Below are 18005 nucleotides of genomic sequence, written 5' to 3'. Positions count from 1 at the left end.
GTAGCCTTATTGAAAGCCAAGCCAAGGTGAAACCGAGGTCAGAAACCAGAGAGTAGTCCTGAGCTACATATAATTCAGAGGTAGAGCGATGGGGGGCAAAGGTCAGCAGTTAAAGACAGTTAGATTGCATGACTAAGGAGCCAGACCTCAGCTGGAGGTTTATAAAGCCTGGCCTCCCAGACTGAAAAAGGTGGTTCAGCCTGCTCTCTAGAGGAATCGTGGACTCTGTAGAGAACTGCGGGTACTCCCAAAGAACCCATCACTCTTGGGCAGTGTGTTGACATGACGTTCTTAGGTATGCATTCCTTCACTGACCCACTGCCTCAGCCCCAGTTTTCTGGTGCTTATGCTTTTGAGAGCATTTTTGAGCCCAAATTTGGGAGGAGTTCCTCTGCTGCAGGAAAATCAGGGACCCGCCCCATGGGTTCTTCCTGGGCAGACTTGGAGAGCACTCTTTGGGGGAAGGGCCCACCCACCCCCAGGTTTCCTGGCTGGGAGCATTGGTTTCACTGAGGTTGGAGAGCAGGTGGTTGGATCAGGGCAACCACAGGGAAGTAACATTTGCTTATTCAGCCTCCTCTCTGCCACCCCGTGCCCACCTTGCCCCCTGCCAAATCTGCTCAAGAGGATTGGTACAAGGTAAAGGGACCCCTGACCATTAGGTCCAGTCGTGGCCGACTCTGGGGTTGCGGTGCTCATCTCGCTCTATAGGCTTGACTAAGCCACTTCTGGCGAACCAGAGCAGCACACGGAAACACCGTTTACCTTCCCACCAGAGCAGTACCTATTTATCTATTGCACTTTGACGTGCTTTCGAACTGCTAGGTTGGCAGGATCTGGGACCGAACAACGGGAGCTCGCCCTGTTGCAGGGATTCGAACCACCAACCTTCTGATCAGCAAGTCCTAGGCTCTGTGGTTTAACCCACAGCGCCACCCGCGTCCCTTCCGGATACAACTATTAGTATGTAAACAGGACTGGGTCTACCTAGGCAGGCTAGGCAGCCACCAGAAGCATCACAAATCCATGGTGGGGAAAAGGAACATAGGAAGCAGCCTTACAGAGAGTCAGAACATGGGTTTGTCTAGCTCAGTGTTGTCTACATCCAGTATGGGCAACCTGTGACTTTTCAGTTGTTTGACTACAGCTCCCATGATTCCTAATTTGGAATGCTGGCTGAGGCTGATGGGTGATGGCTGCAGGACCTCAGGTTGTCCATCTCTGATCTACACTGACAGACATTATTCAAGATTTCAGGTGAAGTGCCTTCCACATGTACCTGGGGATGCTACTGATTGAATCAAGTAACATGTGCTGTATCACTGAGCCACAGCCATCATGTTCCATAAAATTCTACAGAGTTACATAAAGTACTGCAGAGTCATGTTGCATCTACCATGGCTAGCACCTACCCAACCCTGCAAACAGTGTGTATTCCCCAATATGCTGTGATAGTGCAGAAGATATTGAGAGTCACTTAAATTGTATTTCTCTTTTCCAGAACCCCTGGGAAGGTGACCATTGTTCCCATTTTACAGATGGAGAACTGAGGTTGAAAAAAAAGTGACTTGGCCTAGGCTACACAGTTAAAAGGTGAACCAGTATAATGTTAGAGTATTGGATCTGGGGGATTCTTACTCAGTCATGAAGCTCATTGGTTGACCTTGGGCCAGTCACAGTCTTTCACCCTAACGTACCTCACAGGGCTGATGTGAGGACACAGTGACGAGGGTGAGAGTCAAATGCAATAATAAAGAAAACTCTGAAATAAATCAAATTAAGAAACGGAAAAGACTTCCACCTGGGGATGTCTATTCAAGTCCATCCACAGGACTCAGTTCATTGGAAAGGATTCTGTTGCTGCTACTAATAATTCATCAATGTGATGCTTATAGAAACCTTTACAGAACAAACCTTTATAATTTCATGTTTTTGAGATGACCACCTTTTTCCATTTGAGCCAAAGAGAGATTTTTTTATAATAAGGATGTTGCTCCTGTTGGACAAATAATGTTCTGTTCAGTAGCAGCAGGAAACATACAGTTGAAGCACTACTGGAACAATTCCTTCTTGGTTTCATAATAAGTTGTTACTGGTGGTTGTCATAAGACAGTTCTGATTCCCATGTTTGAATCAATTAAATAAGATGTACTTTTAAAAACAAACAAACCCCACCCATTTCATAATGCTGTTATTATACACAGTTGCTGCCAGTATAGGCCATAGGCTGTGTTTTTATTCTTTTTCCACCTCTGAAAACAGAAGACTATCTGAAAATGTGAGTTACCCAGTAATGACAAAACAGACAAAAGTCATGACTGATTAGACCAGTGATATCTTCCATCATTGGTGTAATCAATTTGTTTTGCATTGTGTGCTTGCCACTTTGGAGGCAAAGACTTCTTCCTAGTGAAACTTTCAAGGAACAAGAAGGGAAAAAATGCAAGGATTGACATAAATAAATCCCGAAGGGTCCAACATTTGTAAACCAAGCACTAGGTGGAATGGGTAAACATTTCATCAGAGGAAAAACTCTGGACCCCTTTTCCTCTTCGTTTTACATTCAACCCTGTATTTATTTTAAGAAGGGGCTCTGCATTCCAGCACCTGCCCCCCCCCACATCTTGCAACAACAACAACAACAACAAAAACCAACAACTTTATTCTGCTTCCAGGACAAGAAAGGAAGGGAGGCTAAAGCGAATTATGCCCAAGAAGATTTGTATGTTCTGCTGAAATGGGTGATGATTTCAAATGAACATAAAGGGGGAAAGAGAGAGGGGAGAAGAAAAGGGTCGTAGGGAGGGAGGACGGGGGGGGGGACGGACAGAGGGCTGTTGTTACCACTTTGTCAATTTCATGCCTGGGATCTACTCCAGGGACCATCTCGGGGAAGCTGGCCTGTTTACCCAAGGAGGTCTGCGCTGATAGCACGTTACGTTGGTTTACTTTGCTTTCCTGGAGTTTATTGTAAAAAGGGTGAAGTTTTTCGGATCCATCACGTGACCCTGACAGGTCCTGCCTATTGAGAAAGCCAGACCACCCACATGGAGAGGACGATGGAGCGCTTAATAGAAACAGGCATGCAATTGTGAGCCCGCTCAGCACTCTGCAGAATGCCTGCAACCTAGGAGGAGGATTATTATTATTTTACACTTTCTGTTCCCTTTCGGAGACCGGGAGGAGGTGCGGGAGAGAAGGTGGAGGGGAAGCGGCGGGCAAGAAGAGAGCTTTGAAGGCAAGCAGGGAAAGGATCAGGGAAAGGAAAAAAAAAAGAAAACCGATGTGCTCCTATCGAAGTCCTCTGCCTCGGCGGCGGCAGCAGCAGCACTGAATGAAATTGGCCAGCCCCACCGGGAGCTCACCCTGCCCCACCGAGGGGCTCAGCGGGGGGATGGTGAGTAAGAGATGCAACGGAAAATGGCCTCTGGGCTGGGAAATGAAACAGGAAGGGGGGGCACCCCTGGGTGGGAGCGGGGATCCAGAGAGAGAGAGAGAGAGATCTCCTGGCAGAGGGCAAATCCTGGCACGGGGGGGGGGGGGGTGGAATGAAACAAGAGGAAGGAAACCCAGGATGGCTTTTTGCTTGGGGGAGAGGAGGCGGAGGGGAGGCAGCCTCGCCTCGCTCCTGTCACTGCAGGAACACACAGCCCCCCAGGCAGGCAGGCAGCGTCTCGTTTCGCGGTGGGGGCGAGGAGGGCGGCTGCCGCTGGGGGTGGCGAGGACGGAACTGATCGGTGATAATTCGCGTCCAAGGGGGTCTCGGGGATCCTATTTTCACGCTTGGATAGGGTCGCCACCCTGCCTTCCGCCCGCGAGGAGTCCCCCTCCCCGGGAATGAGAGAGAGAGAGAGAGGGAGGGAGAGATTTGTTTCCCTGGGAGAAAAATTTGCTGGACAGCGCGTTGGATTTTGTTGTGTTTCAGGGAGGATTAAGTCGTGTGTGTCTGCTGGGGTTGCCTTCTCTCACCCCCTCCCGCAAAGAACCCCCCCCCCCAGGATTACCTTTAACTGGCATTTAAAACAAAAAGGGGAGGTGAGTTTGCCAAGTTGTGGATCTGATTGATTTACAATCCCTGTCTGAACACAAACTTCGTGTTACTTAGTTTGGGGCTCTTCTTTTCCCACGAGCTTTGCAGCATCATCCCCCCCCCCCCAACTTCTCTGAGGCTACTCTGGAGTAAGCGGCTTGTAGCTTGATCTTGGCTTCGCGAGGGACTCAAACACGATTGTTGTGGGTCCCTGCACGTGAGAATGGGGCTTGCTTCCGAGCAAGCGTAGTGAGCAGAAGGGGAAGATGGGCTCTTTCCGGACGTGTCTTCCAATCTACTGTCGTGGTGATCAGGGCTAGGAGAGAGACAGAGAGAGGGATCCCTGTGTACGTGTGTGATCTAGCCAAGGGTCGCTGCTTGTTAGTAGTGGCAGTGATCCGTCGGACGTCCCGTTTAAGACGCTCCCACGTTTTACAGCTTAGGATTTAACAGTTGTCACCTCGACAGGATGGGACGTTTTCGTCATGAAACATGAAGCCAAACTTTGGCAGGTAATAGAAAACCAGTGATTAAAAAGGAGAACCCTACCGGTTGTTTGCACACCTCTTATTTAATAACTGATCCCTTACTCCCCAGCACACTCTCCCCAGACCTTGGCGTGGCATGCATAGGACTAACATTTCATAATGCATCAATCATGGCAACAAAGTCCATTTGGGAATGGTAGAGGCAGGGAAGTAGGTGAGGTTTGTGGTAGGTATCAGTAACCCTTCCCTTTTTAAAAACAGGGATGTAGTTGTGTCATTCCAGACTCTGGGGATAATGGTCTTAAGAGGCGCCCGTCCTTCAGAGGGCAATATTAATTACTTCATTTACTGCCAAGTGTGAAAAGCCAGCCCTGCAGTGTTTCAGGACCCTCCTGCTCAGTCTGCTGAACAGACATCTCCCCCCAAGTCCTGCCCTGACAGGGCAACTGTTTCTTTAAAACTGTTGATGTTGTAGGAGCAAGTGGGAAACCTTTGGCCAGGTGTTGATGAACTACAGCTCCCATCAACCTCAGCCAGCATGGCTAAGAATAGCTAAGGCTGATGGGGGTTTGGATTTGATATCCCGATTTATCACTACCCAAAGGAGTCTCAAAGCGGCTAACATTCTCCTTTCCCTTCCTCCCCCACAACAAACACTCTGTGAGGTGAGTGGGGCTGAAAGACTTCAAAGAAGTGTGACTGGCCTAAGGTCACCCAGCAGCTGCATGTGGAGGAGCGGAGACGCGAACCCGGTTCACCAGATTACGAGTCCACTGCTCTTAACCACTACACCACACTGGCTCTCTGAGTTGTAGTCCAGCAACATCGGGCAAGCCAAAGGTTCCTATTCCTATTGCAAAGGCAGTGACAGGGCCACACAGGGAGTTTTGTGGGTGCCCTCAAGGCTTGGAACCCAGACACCCTTCTCCAGGGTCCTCTACTCTGGACCACACTGCCAGTGTGGGTCGTTTGGGAACCGTTCTAAACATGCTAGATACTGGAGCCTTCCAACCTAACCTTGGCTTTTGTGCAACCTGACTTCCTCTTTGGCTGTTGGTACCCCGTTTAGAACAGGGGACTTCTCAACAGTGGGCTTGCATTCCCATGTTTCTTTTCTGTTTTCCTCAAGCAAACTGTGAGTCCACAGTTTACAGGGCATGGTGTGTTCACTAGGTGTACCTGTGTTCCAAGTCCTTCAGAAATCAATGGAACTGTTGTCTGCAGAAGCTTCCATAGGACAGTCTGGGCTTTCTTCCTGGAAAATGGGTTTCTTTACAAAATAAAATAAAATAAAATAAAAATCTGGAAGTACATATTCAAGGTAGTTAAAAATAAAACCAGAGCGGGGGGCCATCCCCAGAGACTTCGGTTAATGGACACATCCACACACCTAAGTAAGGTTCTGTAAAAAGGAAATAACTTTTCTGATTCATCAATCTGATTTTTTTATTCGTTTATTTACAGATTGTGGCACAGAGTTGTAATACTCTTGCAAGGCACTGGGAAATGAGGTTTTCCATTTGCACTGGGAGTATTGGAAAGGAAAGTGGGGAAGAAGCCCCCCCACCCTTTTAATTTCCATTTCCTAATTGCTTTCAGGATGCAGCAGATGGAAAACTGACAGGGCAGAATTCTATGAATTAAAATATCTCTGTCCTCACTGATTTTATCCTTATCACACCCACCCACCTTTTATTTCTTCTCCCTTTGCCGCAGTCCATTCAGAGATGGAGGCGTGATGTCTAAACCGGATTAGCAGCCTGAAAGAAAGGCAGGCACTGAGATTGAATTGCTTTACTTCCTTTTCATTTCTCATGCCTCTATCTCCAGTAAACGTGTGGATCCAGCCGTGGGTCAATAGGATTGCATTGCAAGGCTTTGCACACACACACACACAAACACACCGTGACCAATTTGCTCTTTGGCAGAGATCATAGGCATTAAAACCTGCCTTTTGCCTAATGGGAGGCAGCATGAACAAGATGGAGAAGAGCTCTTCTGAGGAAAACTATGACCCATTGGGTGATAGTTCAGTGGTAGAGTATCTACGTTGGATGCAGAGAGGATGCAGAGAATGAATGAAACAGCTGCCCATTTCTACTCAACGTACAATACTGAGCTAGGTGGTACAATGTTCTGTGTTCATTATAAGCAGCTTCCCATGTTCCTGTGTTGACCGGGGCAACTTCAGCTTTTTCTCTAGCAAAGCACAGGATTAAAACTGGGATTCTTAGACATTGCAAGGAGAGCCACAAAACCCTTCATCTCCTGCAGTTTCTCCCCCTTATATCTCACCTTTCTTCCATCATGGAACCCTAAGTAGCATAAACGTGGTTCTGATGAAGTATCTTATCTAGGCAGACTCTGGCCTGCTTAGCTTCAGCTAGATGATTGCTTCAGGTATGTTTCAGGCCTTATTCTAGGAAGTGCTAGAATTCTAGACTATGTTGTTTCAGACTGCAGGTAGGGTAGAAGAAGAGTTAGGATTTGATATCCCACTTTATCACTACCCTAAGGAGTCTCAAAGTGGCTAACAATCTCCTTTCCCTTTCTCCCCCACAACAAACACTCTGTGAGTGAGGCTGAGAGACTTCAGAGAAGTGTGACTAGCCCAAGGTCACCCAGCAGCTGCATGTGGAGGAGCGGGGAAGCGAACCCGGTTCACCAGATTACGAGTCTACCGCTCTTAACCACTACCTTTATCAAAAAGAATTACATTTTTTGTCTTTTGATGTGCTAGCTTACCATATGCAGGAATTGGGAAATGAGGCTCATTTTGCATAAGGGAATATTCCTACCCACTTTCAAAATTGCTTCCAATGCAACTAAAAGAGAAGTTTCGGAGAGCATTCAGAATATGATTCCCTCCACCTGTACCCTGAAATGGTACAAAAATTTACTGCTTCCCAGTCCTCCTACCTCATTCTGTTTATGTAATGCATAGATCAGTTGACTGGTCCAGGAAAGAAAACATTAAGCCCCTTACCCCTGAACCTGTATCAGCTGATGAGAGGCAGTCTAGTCTATACAAACGATGGATTCAAGTAGTACACCTTGGCTACAGATGGAAGATGTGATGTCTGAATAATGTAGTTCCTCAACACACACACGAGAGAGAGAGAGAGAGAGAGAGAGAGAGAAGTAAACTTCCCCTTTACAAAGAAAAAGAGTATGGGTGAGAGAGATTGGTTTATCCATTACTTCAATATTGTGATTTTCCACATGCAAGAGCTTTTCTCTTAGAAAAGCAGAACACAAATGGGTTCCACTCCTGTAGCCTGAAGTGGTACAGTCAAGAAAAAAGCAACTGCTTAGTTTTAATGGAGCTGATGATGCTGGACAGCAAATTTTCACAGCATTTTCACTTTGCTGAGGTCTCTCCTTTTACCATCTGCCTCCCTCTTCTTGAAAAGCTAGGAGATAACTGACTGCTTTACCTTACACTTAAAAATTCAAGCATCTCCCCTCTTCTTGGCCTTCACTTAGAGAGGCTCACAGTGATAAATTTCAGACTAAAAAGGAAAACTGATCTCTCTTCCCAAAATGCATATTTGGGGATGGTGTGTGTGTGTACATAAATGCATGAAGATTTGTCATACCTGAGACACACAAAGATAAAAGTTAGAAACATTGACTTTGGGCCCTCCAGCAGAATCACTCATTTTTCTATGGGTCATATCTTACAGCTTATCATGTGAAGATAATTTCATGTGTGTTTTTATTATGAAAGAAAATAGCACCACTGAAAACCCCAAATACAAAGTAAGGTAAAGGTAAAGGGATGGCCGACTCTGGGGTTGCGGTGCTCATCTCGCTTTATTGGCCGAGGGAGCCGGCGTACAGCTTCCGGGTCATGTGGCCAGCATGACTAAGCCGCTTCTGGCGAACCAGAGCAGCGCACGGAAACGCCATTTACCTTCCCGCCAAAGTGGTACCTATTTATCTACTCGCACTTTGACGTGCTTTCAAACTGCTAGGTTGGCAGGAGCAGGGACCGAGCAATGGGAGCTCACCCTGTTGTGGGGATTCGAACCGCCGACCTTCTGATCGGCAAGTCCTAGGCTCTGTGGTTTAATCCACAGCGCCACCCGCGTCCCCAAATACAATGTAACCACAACCAAATACAGTAGTCTCTGTCAGCACCAAGTCCTGGGTTTTGAGAGGTAGGAAGTCCCTAGTCAGAAGGCTGACTTCTAGGAGAGCTTAGGACTGGTTTTTCTCATTTTAAAAGACACTATGTTGTGGGGGTGGTTCAGGACTTGTGACCCTCCAGGTATTGCCAAAGTTGCAACCAGTCCTGACCAATTGCCATGGGAGTTGGAGTCCAGCAACAGCTGGGGGTGGCAGAGCTTTCCCACCACTGCGAGATTTATCTATTGTTTTAAGCCTGAGTTTCTAATCCTCAGGATGGTAAGAGTGTTCAGTGGAAGGTGGAGGGAGGACTCTGGAGTTGGGCATACAACTGTGTACTGTCCATATAGCTGAAACAAAACAAATTCCTTCCAGTAGCACCTTAAAGACCAACTAAGTCAGTTCTTGGTATGAGCTTTCGTGTGCATGCACACTTCTTCAGATACACACGTCTAGTTGGTCTTTAAGGTGCTACTGGAAGGAATTTGTTTTGTTTTGACTATGGCAGACCAACACGGCTACCTATCTGTAACTGTCCATATAGCTGGACAGACCTTAGAGTAATAGCTGCCAACCTTCTCAGATGCATCCTGCTTTTAAATCTGGGGCCACCCTTTCAGCTGCTGCTGCTGGTGTCTTTCTTATTTTTTCTCTACAACATACACAGGATAACAGTGCTCCTATAGTTAAATCACTGTACAGTCATACGGGGGATTTGCCAGGTGCCAGGTGCAAGATATTATGTGTACCTTTGGAAAGCTGCACAGGCCAAAAAAAAAAAAATCAATCTTCCACAGACGCTGCTCTGCCTTTCTTTCCATCTTGTAACCTTTCTACTCTCATCTTTAAAAACAAACAAACCACGAAAACCATCTTGAGGACTAGAAACTCAGGCTTTTTAAAATGTCCTTTTCTTGTTGCATTAAGAAGGTCTTCTTTCAGAATGAAGAGAGGCAGTCCCAAGTTTTCCTGGAAATTGTGATGCTGCCCCTGGTACAAACCTATCTGTGGGGTTTGGCTCGCCAGCCCCGAGGGTTTCCGTTTGCACGGGCGCCTTCTCCCTAACTGGGATGCCCTTCCCATGCTCCTTAGCCCAGGGGCCTCCCATCCTGACGAACTCCCTCCTCCCTCCCTGGTGAACTTTGGGCTCTCGGGGCCTTTGGTGGCCCTCTCGCCCGGAGATCTCTGCGGGGCGACCCGCCTGCTTTCCTGCGCGTAGGCGCTGCAGATCCCTCCTTCGCTCCTTTGTGGCGTGCGAAGCAGCTTGCCATTAAAGGAGATCAGGGGTAATTAGCCGCATTATTTTGACAAGTTGGCTCGAGCGGTTCCCTTTCTGACGCTGCCGAGGAGGGGACCCAGAAGGAAGGCGGGCGGGGGCCGAGGCGAGGGCGGCTTGAGTCCTGCCGTTCGGGGGCCTTTCCCAAGCCCCGGCTCGCTCTTTGCAAAAGCCTCTCCGCGGACGCTGCTGCTGCTACTGCTGCAGGATGCCGAAGTGAAAGCCCGCCAGGCAAAGGTGAATCTCATCACAACACACTAAGTCTGTTAGCGATGGGCTTTGTTCAAGTGTAAAAAGCGGGCCTGTACTAAGTTAGGAAAGTCACGCGTGTCTTTGTTCATACATGCACAGAAACACGCGTGTAGCCACATCTAAAACTGCTCAGTCCCGATTTTGTTGTCTTAAATCCCTCCTCCTAAGTACAGTAGGCCTACTCGGAGGTAAATGTAATGACTCCTTAGTCATTACTAACTCAAGCCCCATTGATTTCATGGGGATGGCTGGATCCAGCTCATTATTAGTACTTACCCAGAGTTGCCCTGAAATTGCCAACAGGTTGAGCCGTGACCAACCATAGTTCAGATCATTGTTTAAGACGAAGGGAGAGCGACTCTTCTCGAGGTGAGAAAAATGTGGTGGTCTCTGTAATACACACAGAGGCACACACCTGTCTGTTCCAGGTCTCATTTCAGTGACAGTCCTATCTCTGCCACTGACATTCTCTCTTAGCTTTTCTCCAGTAGGAACAAATACTTCATTCTTCGGTTGTTGTGACAGGTTGGGGGGGGGACAAAAAAAACCATGCTGCACGCTTAAAGCTTTGCAAATTACCTGTACTCCCAGTGAGTAAGGCCGGGGACTTTCCTCTAACAAAACACGCATTGGCTCAGGCTGCACCACGAAAGAGGATGCAAACACACTCATGCCAACTCCTGGAAGAGTTTCACGTCTTGCCTCCCCGCCCCCACGTGAAGGCAGGTGGTTTATTTCAACGTCGTCTCTTTTTATGAATGTAACCGGATGCTGCAAGGCCTCGCTTTACGACCTCGGCATGGCAAGGACAGATCGAAACTCTGTAAGTTCTCTCGCCACCTCGGAGGACTTCTCTAGGGTGGCTGGTCCCGGTGCACCGAGACTGCTTGGAAGGGCGATTGTTGTGGCGCCAAGGGAAGGTTTCTAATGAAATGCAGATCCCGCTGCAACCAGGCGAGAAAGAAAAGGCCAGCTGGAGCGATGGCTGGCCTGGGCCCGCTGCAGGCCTTGCCTCGTCCCTCCATTCTCCCAGGCCACGTGGAAAAAGCAAGACGCCAAGGAACGGCAGGCAGGCAGGCCGGGCTCGCGGAGCCCGATAAAACAAACAAACACACACACACACACACACACACACACACACACACACACACACACACACACACACACACACACACACACACACACACACACACACACACACACACACACACACACACACACACACACACACACACACACACACACACACACACACACACCGCTCCGTCTCCCTTAAATCCGCAGGAGGAGCCTCGCGATTCCTTGAAGTTGACAAATCCTGCTGCCCAGGCGCAAGCTACATGCGCGGGCCATGCATATTAAAGGTAACAATGCGGAGCAATGTAAAGAAGGGAGGAGAGATGGATCAGGGGCAACGTGCTCGCGAGGAAGGCGGCCGCGCTCTTTCGTGCGCATCAGCCGGGAGGCAAATTGGAGACGTCTTCCGCTCCGACCACCCACGTCGAGAGGAGACTTTTACACCGAGACACACACACACACACAATATATTGCAGAAACAAGGCCAATTAGATCCCTTCGGTAATTCATCTCTTGTGTATGAAATTAACCAGACCACAGGGAGAGGGGGGCAGAGGGAGGGGGAGGATATATTAAGATAGGGCTTGTTAAATTTGAGCCGCCAGGTTGTGTTTGGGGACCAACCTTTTAATCGGCATAGGGCGAGGGCTTTGGAAAGGAAAAGGGGGCGGGGAGGGGTTAGCCTGTAATGGGGAATTATGCAAAAGGGAGAGCAGGGCCACAGAAGTGTGACCCCCGCCCCGGGGAGGGACTTCTTTGCAGCTTCATCCTGGTCATGTTAGCTCGGAAGTAAACCCTGTTCTAGGACTGGGAATTTCTTGATGCTTGGAAAGCTGGCAGAGAATTAAGAGGAGGACGGTGGTAGCACGCCAACCAAGGGATGCTATTATGGGATACCCCTTAGGTATTGTTGCTTCGGGGAATTATACACGGCTTTATCCCGCGAGTCCTGTATCTAGCAGTATTTTGTTTTTGCCTTCCCAGTTCCCACATGCACCACGCCAATTTTATTCCAGGCAGTAAGTACTGGTACTTTACTCGAGACTGGTTAACGTGCTGTAACTACCACAGCCTGATTTCCAATAGGTGCTTTCGCGTGTGTGGGAGGCATTTTAATCCGCATTAGTGATTGACAAGGTGAAAGTGGAGTAGGGTTGTTATTCCAAATCACCGCCACATTCAGAATAAAGGTTTGCCATTGACTGGTGTATTTGTCTCATCGGTATTGTAACAATTCGATTCGGACCATTGGTCCATCTAATTCAGCAAAGCCGACACTGACTGGCAGCGGCTATGCAAGGGTTCAGGCAAGAGTCTTTCCCAGCCATATCTGGCGACAGTGAGGGTTGAGCACGCGCAACAGCCTCTCCCCAGCGAGGGGTTACTTGCAGAGCACAAATGGTCACGTTCAGACCAACCCACAAACCCCTTGCGTTGCGTTAGCGGCTGATGCGGATCGGTAGCCTGCAAATGGTTAAAACTGCCACTTCTTGAACAATAGACACCGCGACACCAGTAACCACCCTCTGATGTCGACAAGCAAGGTCGTAGTTCCACTGGGATTTATTTAACTGTTTGCTCCGGAGGAAGCGGTTTGCGGATCGTAGCCCAAATGCAATTCCCAGTTAGTTTCCCCATCCCCATTTAATTATCCTTACGGGATTTTTATAATTAGCAGGAGCTTTCCTCGCCTTGCAACTGCCTCTCTGCAAAAAGTCAACACGTGCCTTGGGAGGAACGAGACTTCTTTAGAAACCAGCGCGCTTTTTCGCGTGATTGCCGCTGGTGCCAACCGGGGAGGCGGAGGAACCGATAACCTGACATCTCTTTCGCCGCAACAGCCGCATTTCGGAGAAAGATCTGCAGAGCGAGCCGCTGAGCATTTGAGATCAGGGTCAGGCCGGCGTGAATCCGGCGCTCTGATCCCCCGAGCCCGGCTGGCGCAGCAAAACGCCACCCCCCCCCGAAATGTAGCGCAGAACTGAATGGAAAAGTCCTCTGTCGCCTCGCCATTGGCTAGCAGGAATGGTCGCGGCTTGCTATTGGGCAGCGTGGAGGGGAGAGCCCTCCTTTAGGAATGTACTATGGCTTGTCTGGCATTTTTCTGGGGGGGGGGAGAAAGGGGTGGGACGGCGCGGTGCCTCCTTTCCCGCTTAGCTGCTCGGAGCCGGACTGGACTCCCGTGCGCTTCGCCTTCTGCGCGCTAAAGCGAAGAGGCGGCACTGCGGCAGCCAGATTTGGTGCGGAGGGGAAGCCCAGCCTCGTTTGCACAACCTGGAGCCAGTCAGTCACGTGAAAGCCTCAGCCCGCCCCCGGGGCCGGCCTCCTTTTCTCTGAATGTGCGGTGCTGCTGCCACCCCCCCCGCCCCCGCCCCGGTCTTTCCCTCAATGAATACACACAAGCTTTCTCCTTAAAGCAACACGCTCCCATTTCACTCCCTCCACCAACACTAAAACTCTTGTAATTTTTCCGAGCCGAAAAGTGGAAGGGGGGGGGGGAGAGAGAGAGGGAAGGCGGCTTCACGGAGGTGGCGGGAGGAGGACATACATACGAGACGAGGATCTCGCGTTCTTTTTGCAGGGCAGAATTTCCACGCTCTGAATTCTGCTCGGGGTCGCGGCGGCGGCGGCGGCGGTCGAGTAACTAGGACGCGCACGGGAGAAAATTCGCTCTGGGCAAACTAAACATTTGAAAAATAAAAGGGAAACATGATATTCCGGTTACACCACGTACGAGGACGGTAATCGTGTTATCCCCGCAAAAAAAAAAAAAAAAAAAACCCACATTAAAGACCACACCATGCGGTTTCATATATGCGCACGCGCGCGTGTATCGCGACTGATGTTAAAAACAACACGAGGAAATATGGAGAGGTGGTGCAATTATTTCTATAGCGGTCTGGAGCTTTAAAGCATCCGCCAGCAAGACTTTTGCTCTGAAGGATTATAAAAACTGGATCGCCCGCCCCCAGCCCTGAAGCGAGCAACTTGCCTGCTTTCAGCTTTTCAATCTGTTATTTCAAGTATTAAGGTTTCATTGTGGTCTTTTTCTTAATACAGCTGCCTGTTTTCTTGTAAGGAACGCAGGCTTCTCTTTTCGGTTCACAAAAAAAAAGAGGAGAGAGAAATATCTGGCTCTGCGCACCGCAGTGTCCACCCCCTGTCATTATTTGTGCAAGTCTAGGAATTCATCTTGGACCTCCCAGTATTCGCTGCAGCTTGAGGCCAAAGTGTCTCTAAAGGGATTTTCTTTTAAAGGCTTCGGGTATCGCTAAAGCCTCCTTTTTCTCTCTCCGCACTGCCCCCAACCCCACGGTCCCGCTTTCCTCTTAAAGGGGGTGGTGGTGGTGGAATAAATAAACCGAGATTTATTTTAGTAGGTCGATCGTGAGGAAATTCAGTACAGTATGTTAGTTTTTTTAAACGCAACTCTCCCACCCCCCCCCTTAAACCCCCCTCCGCCGCCGCCTTCCACGGTCTTTCCTTCTGCTTAACACACACACTTTCGTGAAAAGAAAAAAAGGAGGAAGGGGGGGAGAGAGAGAGGAAAAAAAGAGAAGCATTCCTTAATGGAAGTATTGCATGCAAAGAAGACTGGCTCTCTTTACGGCTCCCCTGAAGTTGGAGATGCACACACAAGGCTCGCCTGCCTGGGTGGTCTCTCTACTTTGGTGAGCTGTTGCTAAGCAGCTAATAATAGTCATGTTTGCTGAGTAATTTCTGCCCTCGTCGAGCCAATCGCAGGCCAGAAACCCAAGCCATCTGACAGCCCCAGGGGCGGGATTTCAGTTCTCTCTCTCGGCCCCCCCTCCCCGCGCTCTCCCCTCTCCCTTTCACCCCTCCTCCTCCTCCTCTTTATCCAAATGGAGAGAGTGCCTTCTCTCCCCCCCCCCTCCTCCTCCTCCTCCCCTCCTTCATCTCAGCGATTGAAGCAAGGGAGCTGTTGCCCTGCTGCTGCATACACGCAGAGGAAGAAAGAGCGAGAGACACACGCATCTCGAGGAGAGACGGGGAGCCCGGGGAGATCTTAAGAGACAGCGTTGCTGCACCCAGACAGAATGATACAGCCCACCGAGACCGAGGAGAAGCAGCCGCAGCCGCAGCCGCAGCAACAGCAGCAGCAGCCCCGCCGCCGCCGCCACCAGCGCTGAGATCAAGGCTCCCTTCAAGCCCCCTTCTGCTTCGGCGAGGAAAAGGAGGACCGGAGGGGGAGTCTGGCTTTTCTTCCCGCGGCCGGACGGCGAGGAGCCTTGGAGAGCGACCGCAGCCCGAGAGGACGAGGCGGGGGGAAGGCGAGCCCGCCGAGAGCGCCTGGCCCCGCTCACCCTCGCACACTGGATGTGGGACGCGGCGGCGGCGGCGACCTCCGGATCCTCACGAAATGTTGCAATGGAAGGCTCGGGGTCTGACTCGCCGGGAGCAGCTAGGGCAGCAACTTCAGCAGCCAACGCGGTATGAAGAAGTGGTCTGTCAGCAGCAGCAGAGCGTCGCCCCCGAGCCAGCCCACTCCCGGTCCCGCTGGATCGCCCCGGAGCAGCAGCAGCAGCAGCAGCAGCGCGCTGGGGGGAACCGCGCGGGACGCAGCCCCTGGGTCGCCAGAACAACAGCAGCAGCAGCGGCGGCGGCGGCGGCAGCCCCGGCTGCGCGGCGGCAACATGGCCTCAGCTGTTAATGCCTCCGAGCCGGAGAACAGCAGCGGCGATGGAGGAGGAGGAGGCGGCGGCGGCTGCAGAGAGCCGGATCAGCCGGGGAGAAGCGGCAGCAGGAGGCGGAGGAGGAGGACCGGCGGGAACAGACGCGCCGCGCCTCCCGACCCGGAATATCTGCAGCGGCCGAGCTACTGTGATGCAGGCTTCGCCTTGGAGCAGATAGCCAAGGTGCTTCCCCGAGCTGGGGCTTCCTCGCCGGAATTTCCTTTTCTCCGAAAGGGGTGGTGGTGGTTGAAAGGGAAGAGTCGCCAATAAAACGCTGGGAGAATGTTAGTTATGCATGTGTGCGAGGGGGTGTGTGGGTGTCCGCGGCTCCTTAGTGGCAGAGAGAGAGAGAGGGGGGGGGGGAGTCCTGCTTTCCCCCTCCCGCCTCGAAGCCACTTTCTTCTGGAGTCTGTGTTTGTGCTTTACACATCTCTAATTAAAGTTACCCGGGATGATTTCTCTGTTTCCCTCCCATCCTCCTTGGTGATCTCTGGGTCCCCCCCCCCTTTTCCCCCCACATCTCTTTCTTTCCTTTTCTTCCCTTCGGATTTAATTTTCTGTCCAAGCTCTGCAAAAGTTTCAGAGAAGAAAAAAATCAATTCCAATACTTCACATTCCTACCTAACACATTCCCCCCAGCCCCCTTTACACACACACACACACACACACACACACAGGCTTTGCTTTTATTCACCGGGTTAAGTTTCCATAGCAAAGAAATCTCACCGAATGTCGTGCTTCACCTCCAGCGGCAAGAGAGCAGAGTGAAAGTTGTAAACAAATTGCTACCTTAAATCTCCCCGGTTCTGGTCAAAGATTGCGCGCACGCTCTCTCGCTTCGCCTTGAGACTCGCGATTCTGGAAAAGGGAATTTTGCAGGGATTACCGAAGGCGAGGGGGGCGGGGAGTTCAAAGTGAGCAGATTTTTTATTATTATTATTATTATTATTATTATTATTATTATTATTATTATTATTATTATTATTGGCTTTTTGGTGGGGGTGGGAGCAAGAAATCCATGTGGCTGCCCTCTTCCGTCCACAAATATTGTCGTAACTTTACAGATGGCTGCTCTGCTTCCTAATTCAGATCACACAGCGTCTCCAAACCGTATGGAAATGGATAACTCTTATGAGCTTGTGATGTTAAGGGCGCTGTGGACCACGTGGGCCGAGAGTTTACTACGAAGTGGGGGGGCTTAAGGAGCCGGGGAAGGCAAGGAATGAATGATGGCAACAATTTGTGATTAAGTAGGGCTCCTCTTGCCACGCACCCCATAAAGCCCCTCAGGACAGGACAGGAAAATGTTCTTTCTCCCCCCCCCCCAGCCCCCCCCCCACCCCTTGACAGGTCTGTTGAAAATCACATGCTCCATGTCCGCTTTACCCACTTATTATTATTATTAATCGAGTGGCTTTTTTAGGGAGAAGGCAAGGGACTAGGCTGCATGAGATCTAGTGTGTACTTTTATACATTTCCAGTTGTGATGTAATCCAACAGTCTGAACTGATTTATGAACAGGGTAGTTATCAGCTAAAAAAAAAAAAAGAAACCCCACCTCACAATGTATTTTGTTCTGTATGTGAGCAACTGTGTATATGGAAATATTTTGTAGAGGTGACTGCCTGATACCTTGGCCTGTCAAGTTACTGTCACATTATGATGCTTGGAAAAAATGCTTATTGTTTTGTGTGGGTATATTATGTTCTTTACTGGCAATAATTCACCACAGTGTGTGTGTGTGTGTGTGTGTGTGTCCACAGGCCCTTCATTGACAAAACCTTTCCTTGCCTTACAGGGAAAGGCTACTGGAAGAAAATCACCACTGTGGCTAAGAGCAAAGTTTCAGAGACTGTTATTTAAACTGGGCTGTTACATTCAGAAAAACTGTGGGAAATTTTTGGTGGTTGGCCTTCTGATATTCGGGGCTTTTGCTGTGGGATTAAGAGCAGCCAATCTCGAAACCAATGTGGAGGAGCTCTGGGTGGAAGGTAAGGTTTGATCCGTAGCCTTATTGCTTTTTTCCATGCTGAAATTGAAGTTTATTTTTTGGGAGT

At 49.8% G+C, this 18005-nt stretch overlaps 2 protein-coding genes and 1 long non-coding RNA gene across 8 annotated transcripts in view; 2 read left to right on the top strand and 1 right to left on the bottom strand.

The window, feature by feature from the left end:
• The first annotated feature begins 2736 nt into the window (after positions 1 to 2736).
• PTCH1 (patched 1) overlaps positions 2737 to 18005 on the top strand; it is a 110213-nt gene continuing 94944 nt past the window's right edge. The window contains exons 1-2 of one of the 2 annotated variants that reach the window (XM_081880923.1): positions 2737 to 3397; positions 17747 to 17939. In XM_081880923.1, coding sequence (XP_081737049.1) covers positions 3335 to 3397; positions 17747 to 17939 — 256 coding nt within the window. In that variant the 5' untranslated portion in view covers positions 2737 to 3334. Of the gene's footprint in view, positions 3398 to 15102; positions 16132 to 17746; positions 17940 to 18005 lie in introns of those variants that run through there. The other variant, XM_081880922.1, reaches the window with a different exon arrangement.
• Positions 3406 to 11283, bottom strand: LOC309352550. The gene is made up of 4 exons (XR_014161362.1): positions 10846 to 11283; positions 10757 to 10789; positions 5698 to 5788; positions 3406 to 4533 (listed from the first exon to the last, which is right to left on the bottom strand). It is a non-coding gene; the product is annotated as an uncharacterized lncRNA (long non-coding RNA).
• The window catches only part of FANCC (FA complementation group C), a 196702-nt gene continuing 194555 nt past the window's right edge, over positions 15859 to 18005 (top strand). For all 5 annotated transcript variants that reach the window (XR_014161344.1, XR_014161345.1, XR_014161346.1 and 2 more), the window contains exon 1: positions 15859 to 15878. The gene's annotated coding sequence lies outside the window, so the exon portion shown is untranslated. The remainder of the gene's footprint in view (positions 15879 to 18005) is intronic.

This window comes from Podarcis erhardii (assembly GCF_964252035.2).
Source record: "Podarcis erhardii genome assembly, chromosome: 11".
In the NCBI taxonomy this organism is placed as follows: Eukaryota; Metazoa; Chordata; class Lepidosauria; order Squamata; family Lacertidae; genus Podarcis; species Podarcis erhardii.
The sequence above is the reverse complement of the archived record's forward strand: the minus strand, read 5'-3'. Positions and strand labels throughout refer to the sequence as shown.